We start from the raw sequence: 11,682 nt of genomic DNA, 5'->3' as shown, positions 1-11,682 counted from the left end.
TTTTTCTCAAAAACTGCATTTTTCGAACATTAAGCTCGGCATCTCAGAAATGGCTGGATCTGCCTTTGCCAAAAACTAATCAGCACATCTCTCTAATAGGAAACAAATGTTTTTGAACCATTTAAATCGGTTGATCCGTGCGCTCGAAAACGTGGGCGAAAAATGTATCCATACTTACACACACACATCTATTTTTTCTGAGGTATGCCAAAATGTTCAGAAACCTTCAAAACGTCGAGAAATGCAAAAATTTTCAGTTTCGATTTTTGAACGATTACAATAACTTACTCTACGGAAGTTAAAAAAGATAATTTATTTTAATATAAACACTATTTACAGATTTACAATTGTCGATATATTATATTAGCCAAGCTCAAGATAATGCAAGGAGAGATTTCTGTACTAGCATTTCACTTCGCAAAAGATGAACTTGAATCTGGCGCCATTGACATTTTGCCTCCGTTGGCAGACCTGCGTCTAGTCGAGTGAGTGCATCGATTAATCTGTGGTCGTGTTCAAGTCACGTGTTCTGTGTGTTCCGTAATTATCTTTACTGATAGCATACATTATCTTGCTTCGTGCTGCGCATTAGTTTCAATGCATTTGTGTTTTGGCGTGTTTGTGTTTTGGTGTTTATTTCTATTTTATTTAAATTCAGTGCTTTAGTAGACAAATAATCAAATTATATAAATTGTTTGCAGATTTTTGGTTAGTATTTTGATGAATTGTTAATTCAATACGTGAAACAAAAACAAAGAATTTGACAGCATTCTATTTCGTATTCGCTTTGATTTATATATGAAATATTCGTAAAAATGTTCCTTAAAAATGTTCTTGCTTTCCATGCTTTTGTTGCAACACGCTGTTGATTTAATATAAACACAATGTTTGTTTTATTTATGATTATTATGTACATACGCACGTACTTTATTTATTGATATCATTTCCAATCTCATAGAAACGCTATGACTAATGATGCATATTCTATTTTAACACTGTAGTTGATATTAATTTTCTTTCCTTTTGATGCTATTTTAAATTATTATTTTATTTCTATATATGAATTACTATAATATTCTTTACTTTTAGGTGTCGGTAAAGAAATTTATTCAACATAATGGAGAGTCATGTGAATGTTTTTGCCAAACAAAATCATCCTACATTTTATAGCCATACAAGGCACACTGAGTAATAATTTTCAGCAAGTAAGTACCTTCAAGTTTTTTATTTCGATGGATATAATGCTCATTAGTATTATCAAAAATACTTAGTAATAGCAAAAATGTTTCACTAAACACTCAAAGGCACATGCTGCCAGAATTCCATTAATGAAATTCTAGACGTTTGATCTGCTTTTATTGTCGGATCCTGCAAGTAAAAAGTATGTCTATATATTTATTAGCAGTTATCAGCAAATGCTGTCTGTATAATTATGAGTTTAGCTGTTAGTTCAAAATATGGTTCATTTTATTGATGAAACGCTGTCGATAATTTCAATTATTAAATTTGATATTAACTTTCTATGGAACAGATTAATCTTATGTAGCATTGCTTATGTTCCTTGGTCTAATTTTATTTTATTTGTCATTTTACTATTCTCAATTTTTAATTTTGTAACTATTTTATATTTTCTTATGTTCAAAAGTAGACCTCACATGAATTAACTTCATGATTTTTTTCTTCACATAGTTTCTACTATACTTAGACGGTACTCTGCTTTCTGGTCACCTCATAAAATTAACTTGAATCACTATGTAAAATTCTCATAATGTTCCAAGTTTCTGATAAGTTTACATATTCCCACTTCAAAATATAGTTTAGCACTGCTATAATTCTTTTGGAAAAAATTTGCTATTTAGAATATTATAATTAATTTATTATATTATATTTATTCATTACTAGTATCCCAATAAATTTTTGCACATGTATATGTGTGTTTATATATATATATATATATATATATATATATATATATACACTAGCTGACCCGGCAAACGCTGTTTTGCCATAAAAAATATTTTGCTCCTTTGCAGAAGTTCTTATAATAATACATGATATTAATAATAGTTTATATATTATTACACAAATTTCTTTACACTTTGATAATTAATTCCAACGCATCATCGTGTTTTATTTTAATTTTATTTATGTCAAATAGTGAAATATTTTTTTGAATATAGTGAAATCGTAAATCTATTTATATAATTATTTTCATAAATATTGATAGATGACATTTATTTTTTTAATTAATTCCAACGCATCATAGTGTTTTGTCATTTTGTTTGTTTTTTTTTTCAAATTAATGAATAAATTTGATTTTAATCTAAATCAACGCATTACCATTATCTAAATATACAATTTTTTATATAAATATTTGATTTTAAACATTTGCATTTAATTCAAAAATAGTGAATGTCAATTTCATTTATCCAATATGCCCTAAATTTTTGAATGTCAAAATATTTCCTTTTTGGTGGAAATTTAATATATGATAATATTTATTTTACAATATTGTTTTGTATCTATAATTTGTTAGGCAATATTGCCTATAACATAACTGGAATAATTAATTTTTTTGCTTTTTATTGAAGTAAGTCGTTTAATTTTTTTTTGTGAAATGTCAAAATTTTGTTTACGATTCATTTTAAATTCAATATGCCGCTTTTTTATTGTGATCTCTGATCTATAAGGTTTTAATGAAGTTTTGGTTTCCGAAATAATTTGTAAGCTAATCAATTAAATCTAAATCGTAAATCTATTTATATAATTATTTTCATAAATATTGACAGATGACATTTAATTTTTTGTTCATGTCAACATTTATTTAAATTTTTAATCATTGATTTTTAATTAGATTTAAAACTATAAACAGTGATTTTGAATGTAGAATTTCATCAAATTTGGATATAAATGTTGGATATTACTATATATGTACATGTTTTTGAATTTTATTTTTTGAAATAGCAATTTTTTTTTAAAAAATTATATATCCAAATTTTCTTTAATTTTGACATTTGTCATTTTAGTGTTTTGTTTTTTTTTGGTCATTTTCTGTCAAAATTTTTATAAATTTATAAAAATTATATATTTATATTTCAAATTAACTTTTCAAAATTTCCTATAACCTAAGTTGGATATATATGCACACGATGAGCCATTAAAATTTAAAATCGGTCCAGTAGTTTGGGCGTCCATCGCGAACAAACATAGTGACACGAGATTTATATATCTTATATATAAAAATGGATCTCTCTTTCAAATGTCCGAATAAAACTCAAAAACGGCTGAATCGATTTGGCCTGTCTTAGTCTTGAAAAATTCGTGCCAATCCAGAGAAAGTCCAAAAGGTGAGAAATTATTTTAAATCCGCGTAGAAATTTTACATTTTTAATTTGAAAATTTTTGTAGAAGCGTAATCTAAATAAAACAATGGACGGTTGCTAAGCCGTGAAATGTCAAACGTTTTTGACAGATGATGTTCGATTATGTTTAATAGGATGTTTTACGCGAATATTATTTAATTATGATAAATTTGTAGCAAGTAGTTTTGTTTATAGTTTTATTTACATACAAAAACGTTAGTAAACGGGCCGCAAGTGTTACTAGACACTCAAAATATCAACTTTTTTGAAATGTTAATATGAAAATGCACTTTTTGCATAATTTTCTCAAACACGGTGCTCGGAAAGATCTCATTTGTATAATTATATACTCATTGGTATTTATAAAATATTGTCTAAGTTATATTATTTTTTATTTATGTTATTTAAATTCAGAACCTAAATTTGGTATAGATAAAAGGGACATTTTGTCGAATAACATTTTCCCAGTTATAATTTCCCAGAATTTATCGAAGAATAGATAGTAATATATGAAGGTCATTTCATTTCAAACGATATAGAAGTTAATAAAAACACTTCTACTTTTAAAATTGTCACTTAAAAAAAAATCAGTTTATGTAACATATATTAGTTTATGTTTCAAGTAAATATTATTTTATATATTTGTTATTTATTAATGAAACACTATTTTAAAATATGCAATATTACAAAGTTAATTAGCAAACTCGAAGGAATTTTTGAAATTTGTTGTTTTACGATTTATGAGTCGATGTACAACCGCCAGGCCCTAAAAGTACGCTTCTGCTTTGAAATCTTTAGATATATATGTATTAGCACATTTACTAATATTGTGATCATAAGGTCCACTTGCTCTCTTACTGCAAGAGTCGAATTACATAATGGGAAGAGCTTAGGTATAAAAATAAGGTTAGCGAAGTATGATATTTTTATATTTTTATGAAGTTAACAATTTAGAAATTAAATTACTTTTTCTAATAATTCTTTATAAAGTAAACTATTTATTTCAATTAAACTAAGGCGTTTTGTTGTAATACTTTTAATGATATGTTATTTTTTTTAATACTATATGCAGCCAGTTTTGTAAATTCTCCTGATCAAAAGAAAACGCCTCTTGCTATGGATATCCAAAAACTTTAATTGAGAAACTAAAAACTAAACAAACTAAAAATATGCTTCAAATTCATTGGTTTATGAAAAAGTTTATAATTATTTATTTAAAAGTTTATGAAAATTACATATAACCTAATAATGAAAGCAGACTAAATATTATTCGAATGTACAATTTCCAATTTGAGAATTGCATTCATGGCAAACAAATATATAACTAAATAGTAATGCACAAAAAAGTATTAATTATAATTGTATTAAAAAATTCAAAGGGTTACAAAAAAAATTTCAAGGACAAAAAGCGAGACACGTAGCTTGAAACGGATGTTTGTGACTGAATAGAAAAACTAGTGGGGTGTATGGCATCGTGCCTTAAGGCAAATTGCTGGAACTTCCCGTACCGTAACGAAATGTTCGAGGAATACTGAATGTTTTCAAATAGATTATTATTAATATTGTAACATTGTCTAATATTTATAAGAACTATATAAACTGAATTGCAAAGTTAAAATTATTTGTTTGAAGTATATTAGAACTATAGTCAGAATTAAAAGTAAAATTTGAATTATTTTCGATATACAAAAAAAAATTTTTTTCGAAAAAAAAAATGAAACAAATGTTTTATTTCCAAAATCAATTATTTTGTTAAGACAAGCAGAATGTTCTTTGAATCATTTAAATCAGACGCTTAGTTCTATCAAAAACTGCCATTTTTTACACATTTAGCTCCATATCTTCGAAATGGCTAGGTCTGCCTTTGCCAAAAACTAATAAACACTTCTTCCAATCATTACTAATTGAATGTTTTTTAGATCATTCAAATCGGATACTCCGTTCTCTCAAAAACTCGATTTCTATTTTCTGCACTCTTTGCTCCCTATCTCCGTAACGGCTGGACCTGCCTTTACCAAAAACATTCAAATCGGTTGATCCGTGCGCCCGAAAACGTGACTGGAAATCTGTATCCATACATACACACACACACACACACATCCATTTTTTCTGAGGTATGCCAAAATGTTAAGAAACCTTCAAAACGTCGAGAAATTCCTCCTCTTGTGTTAATAAACGCAATTCATCCCACCTTTACATGATAGTTATCAGATTGTTATTGATTTTATTAAAAAAACAAAAAATTAATTTGCTTATCTCTTTTATATTATTTTTTACAATATTGTTTTTTCGTGTTCTAACGTTTACATTGGTTTTCTTTTTCCTTTTGATCAATTCCAGTTCAAGCACTGTTTGTTCGAGGCGTTTTCGTGCTTCGAGAATTTTGTCCTTGATGCGTCCCCTCCCATTCCTATCAATACGCCTCAGTCGAGTCTGGATGCTCGGTATGGGCGTGTTTTCGTTTCACAATTATGTATTTTATAACTTTTAGTCAAATTAGTTTTCAAATCTTTTAGTTATTCATAATTTTTTCTAAAAAAATTTTTCTCCAATATGTTATTAAGTTTAATTTTTTAAAATAAATTTTTGTTGAGTGTTTTTGTCCTGTGGTGTGTATAATGTTTCTCCATGCTATAATTAATCTATATTGAGTTTATATTAGTAATAAAATTTTCAAATTGTTGTAGTTGCTGAATGATGACACGCATCTTGTGTCGAAACGTATAAATAAAAGTTTTTACACTTTATTACCTTTTTATTTCGACGAATGGGCTGCTAGTTACTTTGAAATATATCTTATATATAAAAATGAAGCTCTCTTTCAAATGTCCGAATAAAACTCGAAAACGGCTGAATCGATTTGGCCAGTCTTAGTCTTGAAAAATTCGTGCCAATCCAGAGAAAGTCCACAAGGTGAGAAATTATTTCAAATCCGCGTAGAAACTTTACATTTTTAATTTGAAAATTTTTGTAGAAGCGTAATTTAAATAAAACAATGGACGGTGGCAATTTCGTGAAATGTCAAACGCTTTTGAAAGATGATGTTCAATTACGTTGTTGTACACCCCTGATATTATAAGTTGCTAACCACTGTCATAATATTAGATTCCTAACAAGTCCAGACTGAAATCTTAGAACCCCTGAGCTTTAGCTGATATTAACGGTTCATATTAACTTTTCTCAGACTATTGTGTAGTAGCTGACATTACACATTCTCTCACGAAATCATAAATCTGCATCGACAATTCTCAGCAAGATCCTATTATCTACATTCCGCCTAGTTAACAATTCTCACCAAGTTCGCATGAATAACATTTTGTTTAATCAGCTAAATTCATTACTTTGTCCTTTCCGTTGCATAGAACATTCGAGACAAATCCCCACTACGTTTCAAAGGATTTTAGTTTTAATAATTATGAAATAAAACAGTCTTAATCTGTCGGTCGCCGGGCAAACACTTCTCTTCTAATACCTCCGAGTTCCTTGTACTTAAAGTGAAATAAAGTGAAGTTTTTGAAATAGTCTTTTTATTTATCAAGTATCTCAAGTATTTTCAGCAAGTGAGTTTTTCAGGAAAGTCGGAAGGTCCAGAGCAACAACACCGATTTGCATATAGCGGCGCCAACAGCCCTTTCTGTTCATCAACGCGGTGTCCAACATAATTATTTGGTGACAGCGGTGTTCGACTGCCCAGCATATTATTTGGTGACAGCGCTGTTTGACTCCCAACATAATTATTTGGTGACAGCGGTGTTGACTGACGAAGTAACATTCTAAATTTTTTTTGTGAGCTTGAAAGAACGGCGTTTGAAAAATAACTGCCAAGAGTGACAAAAGAAAAATATAAGGGTGCTACTTCAAAATAGCAGTACATCGTGATTTGGAAAACTTTGCCTCCGAGGATAGCCTTGCCAAAAGTGGACTTAGTTGATGATCAGAAACCGAAGACTCAAATATTGAATAATTCAAGACCCGAAGTATAAAATAATTCAAGACCCGAAGTATAAAATAATTCAAGACCCGAAGTATAAAATAATTCAAGACCCGAAGTAATAAAATAAATCAAGACCCGAAGTATAAAATAATTCAAGACCCGAAGTAATAAAATAAATCAAGACCCGAAGTAAAATTTCCATGGATCGTATCAAGGAGAAACAAGAAAATCAAGAATTAAGAATCAAGAATTTTTCAGCGAGAGACCAGGAGAAAAGGAGATATTTCATATCAAGAAACAAGAATTGATAAGTTCAAGTATTATTTTTTAAGTGAAAAATCTAAAGTGAAAAATTAAATCAAAGTGTAATCAAAAAGTGATACAAAATCATTGTTCAAGTGTTATAAAAGTTTATGTGCATATTGTGTAATTTAAGTGAACCAAAAGGATATTCAATTAAAAAAGGATTACAACTCATTGTCAGTAAGCTAATTTTTAATATATTTTTGTAAATTTTTGCGCTTCTGTTTTAATAGTTTTTTCACATTTTTTTTAAAAATGAATGAACCAACAGATATGTCACGTGAAAGTAAATTTAATATTCAAACTGCCATTACTTTAATCCCGAATTTCAATGGGGAACCTTCAATGCTTCATTCATTTATTACTGCTTGTGATGCATTGTCGGTGGATCTGAATCCATCAGAAGCGAAAAAATTGCTTACAGTAATAAAATTGAAATTAGACCCACAAATTGTTGCAAAAATCCAATTTATTAATTTTGATAAGTGGGAAGATTTAAAATGTTATTTGATTAAAGAATATGTTGCTAAACGACCAATTGCTAGTTTATTAATTGAATTAAACAATTTAAAACGAAAATACAAAGAAACAGTAAAAAGTTTTGGAGACAGAATTGACGAAATATTACGACAAATTCATTATTCGAACATAATTAGAGTAGGACATGACTATGTAACAACAACACAAATTACATTCGAACAAGTAGGTATAAAAGTTTTTGAAAATGGCTTAACAGAACCTCTAAGAACTTTAGTCAAATGTTGCCGATTTTCTGATATCAAAGATGCTATTGACTTCGCTTTGCGAGAAGAAGCTTGTCAAAATTCATCAAATATTAGAAATGATCAAAATAATAATATAACATGTTACATTTGTAAAAAACGTGGGCATATTGCTCCACAATGTTTCTTAAATAAAAGGAATATCGCTAATTCAAATAATGATAATCAAACATTTTGTAATTATTGTAAAAAACCGGGACATTTAATTTATGATTGTAAAAATCCAAATCGAAGAAATTTCAATACAAATCGAAAATATTATAACGCATCAAAACTTTTATTACCCCTAACAACGAACACAGACAAAAATGCAACTATTCGCACACTCATACAGAAATTTCAACAAATACCGCCAACACACATACTAAGAGTAAGTCAAACTGTGACGAAACCACAAATTCCCAAACCCAAGACTCAAAACCTTCAACAACATCAGGCAACGATACTGTTACAGTAGGTGAATTACAATCACAAATTTTATATATATAAGTACCTATATATATTTAAAAAAAAAAGCGAAGAGAAAAGTGAAAGAAATATTTTATTCTTTCTTTCTTCTTTTATTCTACTAACGTGGATCGTGTCGTATTTGTACCAATTTCTAGCTTTATGCTCAATCTTATAATTAAGGTCCGATAATTTATCAACTATTTTATAAGGCCCGTGCCATGGATGTTGTAGTTAGTCTGATTGGCCTTATCTACGAATTTCTGTGTTCCCTAACACCCACTGGCCTACGACAAATTCGGCGTTCTTGTTGAGCTCTCGCGATATTTTGTAGTAGTCTAACTAGTTTACCGCGAGTGCCCTATCGCATACCTCGGCCCTCCACGACTTGTCGCTACGTCGCTCGGCAGCCGGGCTGTCTACGGGCTATTCTTATAAAAAAAAGGAAAAGAAAAAGAAAAAAAGTTAAAATAAATAATTAAAAGAGGTGGTTAAGGGTACGACACGATCCATTAATTTATAAATCTATTTATATAAGTATAATTAACCTTGATTCCAAATATCAACTTTACCCTATCTGAAAATACCCATTCTTGCTTCACTCGATTATTACTTTCTTTCTTCATTATTTTCATTTGCCATATCGGATTCCTTAATCTGGATTGGGCGGTCAAAAAACACGAGCCAATAACTATTGACGAGACAGAATTAAAGTATTTTCAATAAAAATAAAATCGTAATTTGTTCATATAAAAGGGCGTCATGCAAATTAATCAAAACGCCGACGGTATAAACTAACGCGGTAATACGCTACCAACGTTCGTTTGGTTTGATTTACGGTGATATTATCAATAAACAAAAAAAAGCACGACGAAAATAATAGTTTACATCTAATCTTAATCTTTATCATACTTTACAGATATAAAACTATTATATAATATATATATATATATATATATATATATATATATATATATATATGTATATATATATATATATATATATACATATATTAATTAATTCATACATTTTTAATTTAATTAATTAATTTCTATAAGCAGTTATATGTAACCTTTTAACTAATTTTGTGAATACTAATTACTCATTGGTAATTAGTAACCATGTGCTTTTTCAGGCTACTTGATTGTTTGAATACCTTATCGCAGATTTTGCATTTGAAATCAGTGTGAATGAGCATATGTCCTTTCAAGGTACTCGATTGTGTGAATGTCTTATCACAAATTTGGCAAACATGGGGACGTTTACCTGTGTGAATGACCTATGTCTGTTCAAGGAACTCGATTGTGTGAATTTCTTGTCACAAATTTGACAAACATGGGGACGTTTGCCAGTGTGAATGAGCATATGTCTATTCAAGGAACTCGATTGTGTGAATTTCTTGTCACAAATTTGACAAACATGGGGACGTTTGCCAGTGTGAATGAGCATATGTTGATTCAAGTTACTCGATTGTGTGAATTTCTTGTCACAAATTTGGCAAACATGCAGACGTTTACCTGGCCCCTTTGCAGTATGAGAGCGAATATTTCGTTTTTGATTACCAGATTCATTCAAATGTGAAATTTGTTCTCTTGCAGGAGCACAAATGTGTTGATCTAAATGATATTGTTCAGTAAATGCTTTATCACACTTTGTGCATGTGAAATGTTTTTCACCTGTATGAGATTCTATGTGTATTTCTAATGCAGATGCATCTGGCAAAGTCTCTGAACAATATGTATACTTATGACAATAATTCACCATATGCTGTTCCAAATAAAGCAACTTTCTAAATGTCTATTACACTTGTCACATTTATAAGGAGCAGTCTGAATTAATTCCTGTTTGACTTCTTCTATTTTTACTATAGAGTCCATAAATCTATTTAGACATGTTTTGTCATCCTCTGAACACAATTTATAATCTTCTTCAATTTCCCGTTTAATGTCTTCGATTGGATATTCTTGCGGTTCAATTTTAATTATCGGATCATTAGCAGCTTCAGACATTTTGAGATATTTGTGCACCGAGTATGTTCTATAAGCATTAACAAAAATAGTTGGTTAGTTTAAATGAACTATTGTTAAATATGATATTTAATTTCACTAGAAATATAAATTAAAACATTAGCTGTTGACAGTTGGAGCATGGAGTATAACTTTAGAGAGTGCATTATTGCGTTTATGCTCTCGTAACATTTTACAGGAATGAATGTTTAAATTAATAATCATTCTAAACTGTCAACACAAATGGTTCTGAGAATATAATATATTCATATTATGGTTTTGTCTATGAATATAATCTTACGTTAATTTAACAAAGGTGTATTTTGAATGATGTATGTCGCCAAGATAATTCCTTTTTTAAAATACTTTATATTTGACGGACAGTAATTATGAATCAGCTATTGTTCAAAGCTTTTGCCTTATTGCAGAGCTGAAATGTAAAAGATGAAATTGAGCAATAATTTTGACTTATTTTAAGTTAAATATTTATAGTTCTTTCTAAATCAAATAAATATAACTAAAAGTTAAACACGTGAAAAACCTCAAAGTATTTTACAATACCTTTATGTTTATCAATCAATCACAAACACGTCTTTATAATATACAATGTTATATTTAAACTCAAATTTATATTTAATATACTTATCATAATAAGCTAAATACAAAATGTTCTTTCGGTACATTAATTTGTTTGACAGTTGAACGAAGTTCTTTCGTAACTTTGCCTCGCTCTAATGTCACTATTGCCAACCGTAAGAGCATAGATAAATAAAAATAAATAGATCGCTATCTCATGCCATTTGGCGTTACCTCCATTTTAATTTATACAGCGATACGAAGAAGGCAGC

At 29.1% G+C, this 11,682-nt stretch overlaps 1 protein-coding gene across 1 annotated transcript; it reads right to left on the bottom strand.

Annotated features, from left to right (window-relative positions):
* Positions 1–10,094: 10,094 nt before the first annotated feature.
* On the bottom strand, positions 10,095–10,837 carry LOC113381909 (zinc finger protein 675-like; the record flags this gene model as incomplete). Its single annotated transcript, XM_026620557.1, has 2 exons — positions 10,615–10,837; positions 10,095–10,555 (listed from the first exon to the last, which is right to left on the bottom strand). Coding segments are annotated over exons 1-2 (684 nt in total), but the record flags the coding sequence as incomplete, so codon positions are not given.
* Positions 10,838–11,682: the final 845 nt, after the last annotated feature.

The sequence above is a fragment of the Ctenocephalides felis genome, unplaced genomic scaffold (genome assembly GCF_003426905.1).
Source record: "Ctenocephalides felis isolate EL2017-DRISC unplaced genomic scaffold, ASM342690v1 CF-g0.4_SCAFFOLD_03198, whole genome shotgun sequence".
In the NCBI taxonomy this organism is placed as follows: Eukaryota; Metazoa; Arthropoda; class Insecta; order Siphonaptera; family Pulicidae; genus Ctenocephalides; species Ctenocephalides felis.
Note: the sequence above shows the minus strand (reverse complement) of the source record. Positions and strands in the feature narration are given on the sequence as shown.